This window comes from Lupinus angustifolius, chromosome LG06 (assembly GCF_001865875.1).
Source record: "Lupinus angustifolius cultivar Tanjil chromosome LG06, LupAngTanjil_v1.0, whole genome shotgun sequence".
NCBI lineage: Eukaryota > Viridiplantae > Streptophyta > Magnoliopsida > Fabales > Fabaceae > Lupinus > Lupinus angustifolius.
This window is the reverse complement of record NC_032014.1, coordinates 30596919-30616408: the sequence shown is the minus strand read 5'-3', so window position 1 is coordinate 30616408 and position 19490 is coordinate 30596919. Positions and strand designations below refer to the sequence as shown.

General features: G+C 30.8%; 2 protein-coding genes and 1 long non-coding RNA gene across 3 annotated transcripts; 1 reads left to right on the top strand and 2 right to left on the bottom strand.

The window, feature by feature from the left end:
* Positions 1213-1960, bottom strand: LOC109351060 (probable histone H2B.1). Its single transcript, XM_019592387.1, has one exon. The coding sequence runs from the start codon at positions 1876-1878 to the stop codon at positions 1429-1431; it is 450 nt and encodes a 149-aa protein (XP_019447932.1). The 5' UTR covers positions 1879-1960; the 3' UTR covers positions 1213-1428.
* On the top strand, positions 13455-15062 carry LOC109351059 (transcription factor MYB48-like). The gene is made up of 3 exons (XM_019592386.1): positions 13455-13654; positions 13753-13882; positions 14292-15062. Exons 1-3 carry the CDS (start codon positions 13540-13542, stop codon positions 14776-14778), a joined length of 732 nt encoding a protein of 243 aa, XP_019447931.1. The 5' UTR covers positions 13455-13539; the 3' UTR covers positions 14779-15062.
* On the bottom strand, positions 18355-19490 carry LOC109351058. The gene is made up of 3 exons (XR_002108179.1): positions 19285-19490; positions 19138-19180; positions 18355-18600 (listed from the first exon to the last, which is right to left on the bottom strand). It is a non-coding gene; the product is annotated as an uncharacterized LOC109351058 (long non-coding RNA).

Here is a 19490-nt window from a genome sequence, read left to right as displayed (position 1 = left end):
GTCACAAACAAGAATTTTGTTGTTGAATCTTAATAACATCGACCAACTATACAATAACGTTAAAGTTAGGTGATTGGCCATAAGCAAAATGTTGTATGGCTAGAGTTTAATCTTAAATTAATAGGGACAATTGCATCAACACTATAGTGTAGTAAAAATAAGCAATATTTCCCCACAAATTTTTTGTGAAAAGTAAAATATTTATGTATTTTTAGTTTACCACAATTAGTTCATCAACCATTTATATTACTATTTTTATTAAACAACCATAATAATTAAATGGGAATGAAGTATCTTCTGGTATAAGGAGATAAGTTATCTCCTCCTGCTAGTGAAATCATGACATATGTCATGTTTCATCATTTTCTATAAAAATATTTTTAAAAATAAACAAAATAACACACGTCACATTTTTACTAGTTAGAGGAGATAAGTTATCTTCTCTAATTAAATATGAATAATAAATGAAAAATGTTAAGAAAGTCCTAAACAATCATTAAATACATTTTTTTCCACTTTCGAAGAAGGGGATGAGTCATATATATCAATTCAAAAAAGTAAGATTTGTTATGGAACTTAGAATGTAGACAAATATACATGTAAATCAATGAAAACAACACATCTTATAACTCAAACTAGGATTTCATAATATGCGTCATAATAAAAATATGTCATTCCCAATTCCTAATAGAGTGTAATATTAGTGCACTGACAGAGTAAAGAATTATACATAATCAGTACGTCATTCACCATTCACTTCATTGGGTTACTTTTTGTGAAAAATTAAACATAATTGAAAATAAATAGTAGATACTAAAATAATTACACATAATTAAAAATAAATAGTAGATACTAAAATAAATACACACATAATTAAAAATAAATAGTAGATACTAAAATAAATACACTATACACTATCAATCAGTATATACATCTTTTTCTCTTCCAAATAATCAAGCCACAACATTCATAATTAATAAGAGAATCTCGCCAATATTGTGTTCGCCCACTTTCCAAATTCTCATTTATAATTAAGAACAACATCGATTCATAAACAGTTCACTTCAAATGTTACCACTCAAATGGTTTTATCTGAAAAGAGCTTTCAAAATAATCACACAAAAATATCCAAATTATACAATCACTCACCAAACATAACAACAACCAATAAACAGAACGACAAAAGCGATAAAGAAAAAGTTACAAAATATCTTCAGAGTTCAATAGATAAAATTATATTACCACATAATAAAATATTCCACCAAACAAACTTAACATTCACAACAAGGATCGAGAAAATCCCACACTTTTAATTAAAAAGCACCTAAATATTAAAATCTAAACATAAACCTAATTGAACCCTAATACACATCACATAAAAACAACCACCACCGTCAACTCCGGCCACCGCGGACAACGCCGGAATCTCTAGGCACTGGTGAACTTGGTAACAGCCTTGGTGCCTTCAGAAACGGCGTGCTTAGCCAACTCTCCGGGAAGAACCAATCTAACGGCGGTTTGAATCTCCCGTGAAGTAATCGTTGGCTTCTTGTTGTAACGAGCGAGCCTTGAAGATTCCTGAGCGAGTTTCTCGAAGATATCGTTGATGAAACTGTTCATGATTCCCATGGCTTTGCTTGAGATTCCTATGTCAGGGTGAACCTGCTTGAGAACCTTGAAGATGTAGATCTTGTATGTTTCAACGCTCTTCTTCGTTCTCTTCTTCTTCTTGTCTCCGGCGGCGGAGCCTCCTTCCTTTGGTAGCTTCTTTCCGGCCTTTGGCTTCTTCTCGGCCGGTGGTGCTTTCTCCGCTACGGTGGACTTCTTCTCCTCCGCTGGCTTCTTCTCTGCTATCTTCTTCTCTGCCTTTGGTGCCATTGAATCGAAATTGAGTCTGGGAATGAAAGCTAGGGTTTCGGATTCAGAGAAACTGAGATTGCGATTTGGGAATTGGTGAGAAGTTCGGAATTAGAGTGAGTTATTTATATAAAAGAGACTCGTTTTTTGATTGGTGGGATTGTGTTTCACGCGGATTGTTGACGTGGAATGTTATTTATCTGTTGGATGGTTTATGATAAGGATGTGGTGATGAACGGTGATGATTAAGTGATGACGTGATTTTGGGATGTGGATCAATGACTTGGCAAGTGTTTTGTCCGTTGAAGTGTTTGTGGGGAGGAGTGAATGAACGGTTGAGATTGTGAGATGCATTTTTATCATAACTCCAATTGGAATCTTTGCTTGTACTTAAGGTAATGGTCTTACTTTTTGTGCTTCATTGTGCATTAATGTAATGCAATGTTTCCACATATTTAAAATGCAAAACCAAAAAACATAAGATAACATTTTGAATTTAATATATATATACTGATAGCGTAAGTGTTTTTATATTGTTATTAAATCTTCATCATTCATATATAATTATCATTGACCGTCAAACAAAAGTAATATAAATCAATGAGTGATAATATGTCAAAAATGTAAAAAAAATTATACTGATGATGCACTAATTTTAAACTCTAACATTTTTATGTTATTTGGTGAGATATAATTAACTAGAACACGATAAGAAATTTTGGGACAAATCATACTAGTTCTGAGTTAATATGGAAATTTTAATTTCTTATCATAGCGCGCTAATGGAAAAAAATTTACACAACTTTGCGCGGTTTAGTTCAAGATGGATTAAAACTGGGAAATATTTTATTTGATCCAAATAAGGAAAGTAGGAAAGGTAGGTAACTAATGGAAAATTCAAGCATTCACAACAAAAAAATATGTGGGCAATGTATTTATTAAATTCTAATAATTTATAAATTATTTTTATTGAGGAAATGACTTTGACTTTCAATTAAGTGATAATAATAAAATAAGTGTATAGATATAGAAAAGTGGTTGATTAACAAAAATAATTGACCACCATGATCCACAACATGTATAACTAGCACCTAAACCAAAACCACTTCACACCTAAATGGTGTGTCTTCTTTTATTTAACCTCTTAAGCTAGATTTTTACATTAGGGACCTTGCTTTGGAGCTTTTGAAAATTGAGATGTGAGGGATGGGACCTTTTGTTATGCAGATTTTTAATGATGAAGGTGGAGGGAGATTGAGAGGTAGGAGGAGTTAATGTTTCCAGTGAATGATGGTAATGAAGGAGAAGTAAATGACAGTCGTTTTTTTTTGTATTACCAATGATTTTTTCTTATATTTTTGGATAATGAATTAATCTTTTTTAGAGTGTGAGACTGCATCTTTGAACAAACGTTGCTAATAAGAATCGAATATTTTATTTTTTGGTTATCGTAAAGATCTAGCAGAGTTTTATATTATTATATTAATCACTTCTTGATAAATGTCACAGGTGTTTATTTACTTTAAAAGTGTGAATAACTCTTAAAAATATTTCAGAAATAAACTTTTTTGGGCTCATAAATATTCAAATGAGTTGTTTCTTGAATAAGATGGTAAGAATTTTATATATTTCTAGCATATTATTGTTCATTTATTTTTAATTATTACTAACTCTTTAAAAAAATATAAAAAAATGATTCATGATATATTATTTGTATATAAATCTTTATATTAATACTGCATCGATTTAAACATTGTACCACGAGTATTCAAAAATATTCATGTAGGTTTTTCCTACATTTTGGTTCAAAAGTTTCATTTGCAATTCTCATAATTGTGACTGTGGGCTGCTAAATTATCATACTTCTGACCTCTGATATGGGCCTCATTTACTACCTTATACGATGAACCGCATGGGCCTTTGGGCCTTGTGCCATGAATAGTAAAATTGAAATAAAAATAACCTCATTAATTTATGATTGATTTTATGTAGTTTATTTCAAAAGAATAAGTAATTTCAATGACACAAATAATACCAACTATAATTGAAAAATTATTGAATATTTTAAATACTAAGTAAAGACTATATTAGATTAGATAAAACTCACTTCAAAAATGTGTCTTGAAAGGGTTAATATTTTGTCATCATCCCAAAAACATATATATCAAAGAATAACTAATATGTTTCAACTTTCAAATGTAATTCCAAAAACACAAATTTAATTTCATGTATCACTTAAAACATTTGGATTTGAATGTTTTTTTTTTATTTAAACCATTGATTTCTTCCACTATAGGTTATCATAATATGTGTGATAATCAATTATACTTGAGTTGAGTAGCTGACTACATAGTAAAGCTCTCTTTACCAGCTAAACCTTCTTACATTTTTTCAGCATTTAGTTAAATTTTCAATTAGTTGTGTTAAATAAAGCTTAAGTTTCTTATGCATGTGAAAAACATTTAAATGAAACGTGTGAAAATCATATTTAAAATGAAATAATAAAAACAACATATTCAAATGTGATACTTCTAACTTTCCTTGTATATCTAACATGTTATTAATATAAGCAATTTTTTTGGCTAAAAATCGCCATGGCAAACCAATTTGTAAAATAACAACAAATTAGGTGTTGGTCCAGTGGTATAAGACTCTACTACATATCTATATCAAAAGGTTAATTATTCGATTTCTGAGAACAACATTTGTTGAGAGATGCAATCACATATGGATTGATTTCTTACCCAAAATGTAAATAGATATTCGTACCCAAAAAAAAAACCTATTTATACAATACTTTAAAAGGCTTCAAAATGATTTCTATCCATTTTTGGTTCTACATATATGTCATCTTCAAACATGTTCTCAAAGTTTAACTAATGAGGATGATGGCATCACACACGACACAATCCAAAGATTAGGGATTCTTTCCATAATTAGTTATACATGCTTATAACTTTTAAACTGTGCAAACCTAAAAAGGAGCCACTTTCTTAATCGAGATTAGGGAAAGGCCACATTGGATTAATATATTAGCATGCCACTAAATTATAAGGTGGTCCGAGTCTATGAGATGGCACTACAATTATATGGTGTATAAAAGTATCATAACCTAAGAATATATGGGTCACATGCAAATTAAATAATCAAAGTAGGACCATAATTTATTTCATATCAAACATTTGGTACATATCTTCATGTTTATTTAAAATTAACTCTTATAATTTTAAAATGTGTCATAACCCATTAATCCAATACAAATAGTATACAAAAGTCTTTGAATGCTAATATTATTTTATCTTTGTTTTCTAACAAGTACTTCTAGAGTGAGCATCAATGAATATATCAAGGAATAGGCTCCTCCAAAGAATCTTTTAGATGATGCACAAATATTTGAATACAATAATTCAATTACTTCATTTCTCCTTGAGGTATTATTTTACCTTTGAAATTTCACTCCATGTTGTCTATTATAAAGATAATGAGTACAATTTTCTAAAATTTGACCTTTTATACATGAAAGGTGATCTTTGGCGCGCATCTAAACTGCTTTCTCACTCATGTGTACCAATCATTTATACAAAATATCTTTGGAGTCAGTAACAATATATTTAATTCTTTAGAACAAAATACTCCTCTGCATAATGTATAAAGTTCATTACTTTGGACGTGCATCAATAACTAAATTACCTTGTGTTAGTTTCCATTTTCCACCAGAGAAATGGGTTACAAAACAAACATCATCTAACTTAACTGTTAAGATAAGTTTGAGACGTATATGTGGGACATGTCCCACCTCTTTCAATACAAGCTTGCCTCCAATGTCTTTTAGCAACACAATATCACCATTACATGGAATCATGCTTTTAACATGGTTTCTCATTTTCAAAATGTCAAAATCACTTTTATTGTAATTTGACGGGAAAAACGTTCATATAAACATACATGGAAAGAGGCATCATAATCGACGATCCAAATGCAATCACTATATGTAACATCTTCTTCAATAATGATAACTTCATTGTCTATGGTGACTAATATGGTAGGTTTATAACCATTATTCTTTGGATTAACTAATTAAATTTTCATGGATATTTCTAGCTTTTTAGTCTCTCTTCACGGACTTGCATTCAGATCTTTTATGTCATTCTTTACTATGATAACTCAATTTTCAGTTGAAAGGCCAGGTATGTGACTTAGGAGTATGTGAACTCGATTTTGACCTCTCACGAAGAATTTGGAGTTGTCATTACGTTTTAAGTTGTCACAATCCTATTTTCGGTTAGAAGACCGTTGCTACAATTGTAACATATTAGTGACCTCGTACAAGATTGAGAACAACCTCTGACTTTGCTTTTACTTCTTTCATGAGATATATTCCTCCCATGATTTTTACTTATTGATTGTCTCTCCATAACATTTGCTTCAGAAAGAAAAGATGTACTTTGTTCTCTCCTTCTAGATTCTTCATTCAATATGCCATCTAAAACAATATACATTAAGGCCTTCTTAGTTGGGACTAAGTTGTTGATCATGACCAACAATGTATGGAAGCTTTTAGTAAACAAGTTGAGTAGTAGAAGTGCTTGCAACTCATCATATATCTTTATATCTATTTTTATCAATTGATTGGATATACCATTGAATTAATTCAAGTGCTCTATCTTGTCTCTATAGTCAAGTTTGAGAACCCTTCTAATATGAAATGCTTTATTTTTGGGAGTTTACTTCACAACTCAGAAACATTTGTGTATATTGACACATGCTCAAAGAAACTCCTACCAATATACTTTCGATTCATTGAAACAACCTTTATATTCAAAAGTTCTCAATCTTTGTCAATCATACCTTATAGCACGTCTTTGCATGAAATGGACTCATGCATATCCTTGTAGTATAAGTGATCCTCTATCATGGGTTTCAAATAGGATTATACAGGCAAAACTCCCTAAATGAACCTAAGAGCTCAGATACCACCATTGGAAAATTCATAACCAAATTCTCTCATTTGTGGGCACATGCGGAAGTGACAAATCAATATATAAAATAGAGAGTAATAGAAAATGACACAAAAAATTTAACGTAAAAATCCATCTTAAATTAAGAAGTAAAACCATGAGATCTATTCCAAAAATATCTTCGCATATATAAAGTAATATTTCAATATATGACTTTATGTAAGAGAATAATACTCATTTTCACTCAAAATGATGAAACACAAGATCTTTATAGTATCTTATTAGGAATACGAATTTCACAATATTGTGGATGTCAACTGTCTCACTTACTCTCCATGTTGCTGATGTAAACCAATTATGATTTTTGGAGGCCATGTAATTGCAAAGAATTTCTAGCATAGTTTGGTTTATTTTATTTGCATTGATTCAAATAAATGAGATTGCATTATCTATAGTCTTAGGTTTATTTTCATTCAATTATTTTAGCATTTAATTCATGTAATATGGGTTGGGATTTAATTGTAACATGGTCCATATTTCGTGACCAAGTAGTTCACTTAGGTTCAAGGGTAAGCATGTCACATGGCTAGAGCAATGGAATTAAAGCATGGTCATTTTCTTTCATGGAAGAGGGCGTGAAGGAACTCTATCTCTAAGGCAACAAGGTGATAAGGCATGGAGGGAAAACGAATTTGAAAGAAGATAAATTTGTTTTGGCCAACAATTTGAATTTAATTTGAATTTGAATTTGAATTTAATTTGAATTTGAATTTGAATTTAAGAGAAAATAAATTTGAATTTGATTTTGAAAGAAGATAGATTTGTTGCTGCCAACAAACATAATCTTTTCAAATCAACCACAACAACCTAATCTATACATTATCTTCTCAAACAAATTCGGCCACACCAAGTCAAAGATAAGATTTGGCAAGACACTTTATCAACACCCATCACACGAAGGCTAAAGATCACCCCTTGATCAAACCATGATCACACGACAATGAAAACCATGCTAACTCAAGGCCAAGTTAATCAAGTCCAAGGCAGCCATTCTGGTTGCACCATTTACATGATTTAATTAGAAGTTTATATCATTATTTCATATTTATTTTAGCCTAAATTTTAATTAGGATTTCTATTATTCAAGTTAATTAGGATTTAGTCTTTTATTTCAGCCCAAGACATTCAAATTGCCTATTTATGTAATTGAATTGTCATTAATAAAGTTAAGTTGAATTTTGAGTAAATTTGAATTGTTTTAGTTGAGAGCACTTCTCCTAAACCTAGGTTGGTCGTGGCCACCATTGTTGTTCTTATCAAGCATCCTTGCTTATGGCGAACTCCATAGCTTATCAATCAGCCTTGCTTGTGGCGCTTCTCACTCAACCTTAACCTCCAACTCATTCACATAATTTCCACACAAAACCGAATCCACCATCTCCATCAAATCAACATTAACCTACAACTCATACAACCCGCCTCACGCATAAAACAAACCCTAAAACACCTTATCCAACCTTAAACCAAACCTACACACATTACATCAACCAAATAACCCTACATCATACCTAACCGAGCCCAAAACAGCTTAAAAACCCTAGCTTTCACACAAAACCGAATTAGGTCCTAAAAGCCCTAAATTCTCAAGCTACGATCCTTAAAACAAAGGCAGCCCCAAGAGGTTGTCATCAGTTGCTCTTTTCACTTTCCTATTCATATCTTACTCACGAGTTCCCTTTATATAATGAAAGAGAAGAAATCTTCTTGATAAAGAAATAGTAGATTATTAACTTTTGTCGTACTTTCTTTTTTTGGTAGGCAAAAGAATAATATTATTAAATCGCACTACAAGTACGATTTAATAATTCAAGACACCTTGAAAATGTTACTCAAACTTTCCATGTTAGATGTTCATAGTCTTCAAAAGTTAAGAAATAATTCAAAGACCTTTGAATGATCATTACTTAATGTATTCGAGAGGTCATATAACAAAGTTCATTAGTCATGTTGTCTCATCAATTAAGAAAGATTCTCAACATTGTCAAATTAACTTTAACTAATCTACATATATGACCACATGACACCATCCAAAGATTAGGGATTAATTGTTTCCTTAATTAGTTAAATGTGCTTATCACTTTTAAACTGTGCATACCTAAAAAGGAGCCACTTTCTTAATCGAGATTAGAGAAAGGCCACATTGAATTAAATAGCATTATCATTACAACCTTTATATAGTATATTAACGTGCCACTAAAGTATAAGGTGGTCCAAGTCTATGAGATGGGGTACAATTATATGGTGTATAATAATATTATAACGTAAGAATATCTAGGTCACATGCAAATTAAATAATCAAAGTAGGGCCATAATTTATTTCAGGACACACTTCATGTATATTTAAAATAAACTCTTATAATTTTAAGATACGTGTCATACACCATTAATCCAATACAAATAATAATTTCTCCATAATCTGGACATCAATAAAGATGAATTAAAAAGACATTTTTGTTTGTTAAAAAAGATATACAAATGCAAATGTTCAATTAACAACTATACAGAGATAATGCTTTATTAATAAACATTTGTTCAAACTTTAAAGTAACTAATAAAAATAAGACATAGTAATTATCATCGTCACTGGGTGTATTAATTTTTTTTTACTATATTAGAGATATCTTTTCATTTTATTGGATAAGAAACTAATCTCTTTTAGAATTTATAGATGTCTCTTTCAACAAATGTCTGAATATATTAGTTTATTGACACAAGGACACATAAGACCACCATTATTATTCTATTATGATGTAGCAAACCCTGAGGTTAGAGAAAGTATGAGAAGAAGAAAGTAAGTGCTCTACCCACAAAATGGTGGCAATCACATCACTAATTTAGGTAATATTCAAACATAAGATTTACTTGAGAGTTTAATGATAGATTATTAATTTATAAGGATCTTTCAACTTTGAAATTTTGGAAAGTTAGCCTTTACATTTTTTTGATACATTTACAAATATTTTTGGTACATGCCTTTACATATATTAAGTATTCCAATAGTTAATGTCTTATTTTCACCCTTTGTATTTTCATCCCTAAATCCAAAATTATTCCTTAATTATATATATATATATATATATATTAATTGAGTATATTTTTGTCTATTTAACAAATTTCAGTTAGTTTTACATCTAGATTTGTCAAATTGATCTAATTTAATCACCTTATCATATAATTATAATATTTTATTTACTATCTTTCATTTTTTTCACTTAACTTCACTATTTGAAGCTAAAAGCTCTTATAATCTCGATATGCTAATTAATTTTGCTTAAAGATCCATGCTACTATTCCTCCAATGATTCCAATAGAGTCATGATAAACTTAATCATTGGTTCAAATAAATTAAAACAATCATGGGTATATAGCATTGTGATTTGATCTACTGATGCGATCATATGTTTATGAATTATGATGATAAAAGAAAAATAAACTTAAAAGTTGTATTCCTACTAACAGCAGAACTCTAATAATAAATAGGAAATAAATACCAACAAAATTTGAACATAATTTTAATTAGAATAAAAAATTGTCAAATATTTTCTTAAATATTTCGATACACCTCTCAACATCTTTAGCTTGGACATTCTGGTCTAAGAAAAAACATAGACTTCTCTTAAATATTTTCTTAACTATTCTCAATATCTTTAGTTTGGTTCTTAAATAATCCAACACCTCTCAATATTTTGATACATCTATCTATCAATATTTTATTAAAAGTAACAAATAAATGCTAGATTATAAGAGGTGAAGAGATGAACGAAGATGCTTATCAATGCTAGATTATATGACTATTTGATCTTGAGAAAAACATGCTAAATGGCACATAATAAAACATAGAGAATTTCAAAATATATTGAGAGAAGAAGATATATAGTCGAGGAAAAGAACCACTCTATATTTGAGATTTGGAAATGATGGTTAAATGATTCTAATGAAAAGTTGCACAAACTTTACATTGTTAAGACTTAAGAGACAAATTCTCCTCAAAAAGTGTATATGATGACTCACATGCTAACCATACTAACAAAAGATTAGGGAATAACTAAAAGAGAAAGATAGTTATGAAGTGAAAATATGATCTAAGTAATATGAAGATGCGGAAGAACAAGGATCACATATCCCAAAAAATTTATGTCTCTATGTTTCAAGTTAATCACATTATAATAAGTAATCAATTTTTCTTCTTCTGTTTTTATGATTTTTTTCTTAATTAGTTGACATTTTTTGATAGGATTAATACGGACACCAAATGTTAGGACAGGTGATCTCCATTTGTGAGGGTATACTCTTAGCATATAAAACAAATGAGGAAATAATAAATAACTTTTAATCCACCTTTTAAAATAATTAGTTTTTTAAATCCAGTAATAAATAAGAATCAATTTTTGTTGGGAATCTCCCGGTGTGAGTTGTATGTTAAAAGTTTTAGATAGTAAAATATTAGTACTTATAAGCTTTATGAATAATTAACTCGCGAATATTAAGATTTTTTTTAGTATGTGATATGACATGCATTTATAAAAAACTCCTTTACTCTATTACTATTATTTTAAAATATCCTCAACTAAAGTTCACCCCATTTAAGAGTATTTTCAATGAAATTCAAAGCATGCTAATTGTTTATAATAAGATCTTATCTTTGTCTTTTGAAAAATGATATCTATAATCTCCACCACAAAAATAGTGAGTGGTGTTAGGATAAACACAGACAAATAATACAATATTCCACTATGCATATCTACTTATCATGTTGTTATAATGTGATTCATGAATAATAATATACGGTCCTAAATCAACACCATTGATTTCTATATTCAATTTATTCCTTGTCAATTAGTTTTCACCCCTCCACTAAGATTCTATTTTGGACATTTGCAGACACTAAAAGCATATTGGGATAAATATGCTGTCTTATCAAATGTATTGATTTGACATTTGATTATTATTACATTTGAAATGTCAATGTCGATAATTGTTGTTGGTTTCAGAAATTCCAGCCATTATTTACCTCAATCTTTATTCTATTTGTAAATGCAACTGGTCACCACAATCATTACACCAATGTTTCATTTGGTTGGATGAAGAAAGAAAGGCATTAACATAATTTTACAATAGATATTAAATTTGTAGTTCTTAAATTTTAATTAATATTAAAATATTTTTCATATTCTTTTTAGTGTGAGATTACTTTTGTCATTCAAAAATTTATATACTCATTTTTTATACTATTTTTTTTCATTCATATCAAATAATTTAACAATCTACTCTATTTCTTTCATTTCTCTTTCTCCATTTTCTCTTTTTATTTTTATTTTCAAACAAAACATTAATAAGAGAAACATTAAGCAAATAAAATGAATGCATGTATTTAGGTGTTAGGGATGGTTGGTGTAATATATGTATAATTAAGAATAATTTGTATAAAATTAAAAAATGGAGTATAAATTTTATTGTAACTCATGTGATATGAGAGAAATTTCCTCTAAAAAGGAATTAGAAGGTTGAGTTTGAATTCCAAACATCATACTCTGACGCAAACTTTTTTCTCCGTTCCAAATTTTACACAGGAATATGCCACTTCTCATCAAATTCAGGCTTTTTAAAAAAATATACTTTCGTTTATGTTGTTTTCATCCACTACAGTGCTTATATGATAATATCTGGATTGTTCTTAAAAGATCATTGATAAACTATAATATAACAAACAAAACAAAATATATATGTATTAATAATGTAAGAGTTTTTTACACCGATATTATATCTTATACATTTATTTTCAATCATCATTAACTCTTAGATAAAAATAACACAAATAAATGGTAGACAATACATTGATTATGAATAAATCTTCACGTGTCAATTATAGATCTTATACTCAACATGTAATACAATGAATAATAGATAATATATCAACTATGTCAAAATCTTTACACAAAAATAGTACATAGATATCACAATCTTCATAAATACCACTTATTAAAAATACTTGTGATATGATATTATTTAGTTATAAATTCGCTCCACAACACAATATCAATACTATATTCTCCCTTTCTCTGTAACACACTAATTAATTAGAAAAGTCCATCCTGGCAATAAAACATGTAAAACCAGAATATTTGTCACATTCATAATAAATTCATCTTTCTAATTTTGTTTTATCAAGTGGTCCAGTCACTAAAAAACACAATTAAGCAGTGTGTATGGCCACAAAGAAAAAATAATCTAAAACTTTAGATTAATCAAATACTCTAAATTAATTCCACGTAGTAGGTGACGTCACCTTCCAAAATTTTAGCTATAGCCACCACATGAAATGGGGCACACATCTAGTGTCTCATTAGTTATATAATTGCATGTGTCATCATCTATAATTGGTTAAAAAATTAATTAATTATTAATTTTTTAACTTAAATAAATATTTTAACCAATCATATACTAGCTCCACATGCGGTGACATAATTTGTGGGCAACAAAGACATTCTATCCCATGAAATGGTAGATATGCAAAATAGCTTATCATAAAAAATAGATTATGACATGACAACCCTTATATAAATACCACTAATACCTTGCATAAGTGCATCTCATAAGTGAAGCACTATAGGAGAAAGTTAATATTCGATTTTTCAGAAGCTGGCTTAGGAAAACAGAAGCAAAAATGGTTCAACAAGCAATGAAAAAAGGTCCATGGACAGAACAAGAGGACTTCAAATTGGTGTACTATGTTGGCTTGTTTGGTGACCGTAAATGGGACCATATAGCTAAGGTTTCAGGTTTGAAGGAGGAGGGAGACAATAATACATAGGTAATGCTTATTTGAGCAAGGTAGTTTATGAAAAAAACAGTTTTTAACCATACCATGTTGTTGTAGGTTTGAATAGAACAGGTAAAAGTTGCAGATTAAGATGGGTTAATTACCTTCATCCTGGTCTTAAACGAGGGAAGATGACACCTCAAGAAGAGAAACTTGTGCTGGAGCTTCACTCAAAATGGGGAAACAGGTTTGAGACTAGTTATCATTCATCTCTTTTGTGTCATTCATTCTTTTCTAAAAGCTAATCATAGAGTTTCTTCGAGTCTAGGATCGAATCATGTTACTGTTGCAATCATATTGCTATTTGATTTTGAATCACTGTAATATGGTCGCATCGGATTCAATAACAAGAAAATTCATATCGCAACGGCTGTAGTCTGCATCATAAAGACTACACTATCTGTCTACAATCACATCAGTTCCAATCATATTTGCAACCATGATCATAATTTAAAATCATTCGATGCATATGTGGGCAGGGATTCACCGACAATCATTCGATCCTTCGTTATACCTCGTAAAATTAGCTAAATATCATATTTTTAACATATCTAGTCTCTAATCATAATATTTTTTCTGGATTTGTCCTTATGCAGATGGTCAAGAATTGCTCGCAAGTTACCTGGGCGCACAGACAATGAAATCAAGAATTACTGGAGGACTCACATGAGGAAGATGGCACAAGAGAAAAAGAGAGCACCAATTCCATCACCAACTTCTTCTGGCTGTCATTCTTCAATATCTTCCTCAAGTAATCATGCAGTGGATTCACATGGTTCCAAAAATGCTGGAGAAGAATGCATTTATGACACAAGAGGTCCTAGTCTGAAAGGATTTTCAAGTGAAGTTAACATAGTAGAAGATCAAGAAGGGTTCTCTATGGATGATATATGGAAAGATATTGATATGTCAGAACAGAACATTGTGCAGCCAAACTATGATTATGGTTACAACTTTTCTTGTCCATCAAGGGAGTGTTGTTTAGACCCTCTATGGGTTATGGATGAAGAAAGTATGCTATTCCCAACAAGTGACCCTTATTTTTCTTGCTACATACATGGAAGCACATTTCTAACTGGCTAATCAGGATTCTTTTTACAATCATCAATATTTTGTTCATATTTTATGTGTGCCCCCTTGTTTTATTAAAGTCTGACCTGTATAGCATTGTATCCTTAAGCTTTTGCCATGGTTCTCCTTAGTGTGACACAGCTGTAAAAATCTCAACAAAAATTGTGGCCTATGTTAGTGTTTCAGTGCTTTTACTTTCTAAAAACATCCAATAGGATAGAGAGTTTGGTATGTTCTGAATGTAAAATATCAAGCAACTGTTTACATCTAAATCTAAGTTTCAATTTCATCTGCTACATGTCTTTCAATGTAACTTTTTTATTCTTTAATCTTTGCTATTACTGGCTACCAGATAATGCATTAACAATCTATGCACAAAAATTAGATTACTTTGGTAAATACAATCATGCACAAGATAACATACACAGGGGCATTAGGGACTCCATTGAACTATAGTTTAATGGGGTTAAATTTTCGAAAAGTTAATAGAAACCCTCTTAAACTTTATGTATTTTGTAAGTATACACAGTGTTAAATTACTAACAATGAAATTGCAACTAACACATTAGTAATTTGTATAGCACACAAATAATAAGAGTTGTAACAAAAAAAAACAAGTATATACAAAATAATCAGAGACTAACCCCACTTTTGACACTTAAAATTTCTACATAGTTTCATGTTAGACACTGCAACAAAATTAAAGATTAACACTTCTTTTAAAAATTGTGTTTTAGTAATTTTATTCCTTGTTAATGTTAAACTCTACTCAATGTTAATTAGCATCCTATGTTAGTTTGTAATAGAATTTAAAGTCTCAGAAAACAGGTACAATGCTATTTTCCATTAACAAACATGATTGCATCCAAATATCCAATTATTCACTTAAGTCTGGAAAACAAAGCTTAAAACATTGAATAATTAATTAAATTTTAAAATAGTATATATAGTAGAAACCAATTTCACAAATAGTTAAAGTTTAAGGAATAATTAGGAAGAAAAAATAGTTTAGAATGTCTACTTGCAAAACATATAAAGTCTAAGGAACTTTTTGAACTTTTCCCATTAAATTTTCATGGAATGCACCATAAGAAAGCAACATTTTTTATGAACCATGTATCATTCTCACTAAATCTGAAACAAAATCATTTCAACTTAGGTTTTGTTTTCCCTTAGTTGGAGACTCTGATAGGTGAGAAAACATATTAATATATCAATGCTTTAGATTATATTAAGAAAATAACATAAAAATGCAAAACAAATGACTAGACCAACATATGCAACTAAATGTGCATATCAGTATTACAATTTCCAACTTAACCACAATATAATTATTGTAAAGACAATGATAATCAAGCTACAAGTTGCATATCTTAATCCGAACACTAAGAACAGTGACTCTACAGTTGGACAGGTAACAATTCCAGACCATGATTACAACTTTGTTTGCTCTGAAATACTAAGTTCCCAGCCATGACGCAGACATTAATACAAATATCTACAAGGCAACAAATTAACCATGCACAAAACTTTCTTGAAATCCAAATTAGATGTTTTGATCCAATTGAAAACTATGAAGGTAACATTAGGGAAGAGTAAGGGATATATCATCGGAAAAAACTTATGTACAGTACCTTAGGTCCTATATCATCGGACAAAACCTATGTATAGTACCTTAGGTCCTATATCATCAGCACAAGGTAAGCTTGGTATCATTTAACCTATCAATCCCAAGTTCAACTTCTGAAAATAATCTCTCTATCCACAAAAGATAAGGTTTCATAATCCACCCACGAATAAATAAACTTAAAGACTTGTATATATCTACATTCTCCAAACCCAAGCCTTTCGGTTTATAAGTTCAATCTGAACCTCAAATAAAGTCTTGTATATTTGTCCACGAATATGTTGGATCAAGAACCACAACTTAAATGCCACCCCCACTTTCCTCTATGGTCCCTTGGAAATAGACATCATTTTTAAGCTTATCATCATTCTTGAGTGTTATGGGCGGCTATAGCCTATGCTTCATACTTCAAATCAAGTTGCCCTTGTCTTGGTTTGATCGTGCAATAATGAGACTAACATTACCACTATGTTAATTTTGTGTGTACTTGAATATTTATTTTTCTTTAAAATAATCAAACTCCCAAACTATTTCATATTAAAAGCGTTTTTGTTTTTCCCCAACAATAAGTCCAAGGTTTTTACTTAGTGCATGCTTGAAAGTTGACACTACCGTCAGTTAGCACTGGATCACGCTGGAGATGCCAATGCTACTAACAATAGCTTCTGTGCAAACGTGATAATTTATCTAGCAGCATTTCTAAACGTAAGGATTTGCAAAATCACTTTGTAAATCTATCTACTATTCAAACTAATGCTACGTAAATACATAATCCTTGTATACTATTAGGAGAACTTGCACTAATTGCACTCTCACTGGTATGGTTGGTCACAATGACACACCTTCTAATTTCAAAAATAACACTATGTACTCACTCCTTATGACAAAAAATCCACTTAAAATTAACGCAAACTTTATCTTTTTTCTCCTCTCTCTCTCCTTAACACATACTACAAATGTCAGCTAGCTTTTAAGGGTTGGGAGGCAGAGTATGAGTAAATATGAATGCCACTTATGAAACTAAAGGAGTGTGCATGCCATCCAAACAAAACGGAGATATTGAGTGCAATTACCAATATTTATTAAGGTTTTCTAACCATGTAATCGACCACCAAGAAAGCCACAGATAGCCTTACAGAAATCCGAAAGAACCAGATTTACAGAAACACTGTTGAAATTGAAAAGCATATTTGGTGACAACTGTTCAAGATTTACCAGATAAGGATACTGGAAACCCCAACTACATCAGCCTGAATCAAAGCCGTAGTCCTAATTAGTACCTAATCAGAGTCGGTCAGGTCAAGCTCAGGAAGAGTGAGTCTGAACCAAGGGTGAGAATAAAGGACAAGCAGGTCCTACATGATGAATAAAGCCATGGGTCAACAAGATAACTGAGAACCTCCAAAAGCATTCATTGTCAAGAGGCCATCATAGAACAGAAACCTTATTCATGATATAAGGTGGCACCTGCATGGTTTGTCCACAAGAACTTAAATACTATTTTGACTATCAGAGTTTGAACTTAAAAATGCATCCAGAGTGAAGATGATTGACTATGGATTCTTCATTGAAGTGAAACCCAAATAACTTTTGTCAATCAAAACAAAAAGCTTGGTGTTCACACTCACTAACCCATATAATGGCCTGGTCTGCCTTCATATCCTTAACTAAAATTCTCACACTCAGACTCCCTCTCCACCCCAAAAAACCACTTATTTTTCTCCATCACATGTTACCAATGTCAAACAGATTATTTTAGGCCAAATGTAAGCACGCCATATGCAAATGTAACGACTTTCGATGAAAAATTGAAACATAAAGCACAGCATATGCACCTAAGACATGATTATGTTTAGGATAAACAAGATCGCTAAAGCTGGTCAGGAAAGACTCGAGAAGGCTCTAAAATACATTACACCACTATTTCCCACAACATTAGCAATTTGGCATTATTGCAAAAAGAGGCAATCCAAGAACTGTAATTGTCACATTAAAGTAGTCAGAGTGAATTTATCGATTCAGGAATGCACATTATGAACATTTCAAGCACAATTAAGCAAACAACCAAAATTGGAAATGGGAATATGGAGAGAGTACACATAACATCCCTCTTCAATTATTACATTTGTAAAATAAAGCAAGCAAAGCTCTCTTGGCACATCTAATGCAACTGCAACGCTGGTGCCATTCTTCCATTCGGAAATCACCTAAAGAACACAGGAGGGAGAATGTATCAGAACCTAGGAATTTCTATGCATGTACATAATCAAGTAATACGCAGATAATGAATTATTCAGACACACAGATTCAAACAATAAAAATAAAAAAAATGTTATTTGATGATACAATAGGCATCACTGAGTTCCTCAATTTAAGTGAGAAATTATTAAGCAAACCCCATTCCACACAAAATTATTCAAATTATTGATTCCTAGATCATCAAATAATAATTTCAAACATAAAATCAACCATTTCAAACGAACAAATTTCATACCTACATGAACCACAATATCATATTATTACACAGTTACATCTTTTCTCCATTCATACTTGCTCTTCAATACTTGATTCTTCATAAATAAAAACGAAAAACACAAATCGTACATCTTCCGAGATATACGAAAACTAAAAACTCCAATCAGTTCAAATTTGAATTCCATTGATCAGAAACACGAGAAACACATAGATCTCCAATAACAAAAAAATGCATCTGAAAAACTAGGGTTTGGTGAGTGGATTATTACCTCTTGTGCTCCTGAACGAATTTAGAGTTTTTTGCATCCTCCTCTGCAAAAATTTAAGCGACAATCAATTACATTTAATTTAATTCGATCACAAATAGTGAAATCAAAACAAAAATGGAATTGAGTTATGATGAAATGAGGAAATACCAGTGAGACCAAGGGATAATTTGGTAATTATGGTACCGGTAACGGCGAAACCAACCAAGAAGGGCCAGGTACGGTTCCATTCACGCTTGAAGAACACTGGCCATGGATCGAATTTCCTCATTTTCTTTCTTCTTCGCTTTTGTTTTCTCTGCTTCTCACACTCTCAGATCTAATCGTTTTCATCGTTGTTGCTAAATAATCGAGCC

What these genes read in the sequence shown, in the direction of transcription:
- LOC109351060 (XM_019592387.1), bottom strand. Translation starts at nt 1,878, where the DNA reads ATGGCACCAAAGGCAGAGAAGAAGATAGCAGAGAAGAAGCCAGCGGAG.
- LOC109351059 (XM_019592386.1), top strand. Translation starts at nt 13,540, where the DNA reads ATGGTTCAACAAGCAATGAAAAAAGGTCCATGGACAGAACAAGAGGAC. An exon ending in CCATATAGCTAAGGTTTCAG is followed by an intron (nt 13,655 to 13,752) that starts GTTTGAAGGAGG and finishes ATGTTGTTGTAG; the next exon opens with GTTTGAATAGAACAGGTAAA. An exon ending in CACTCAAAATGGGGAAACAG is followed by an intron (nt 13,883 to 14,291) that starts GTTTGAGACTAG and finishes GTCCTTATGCAG; the next exon opens with ATGGTCAAGAATTGCTCGCA.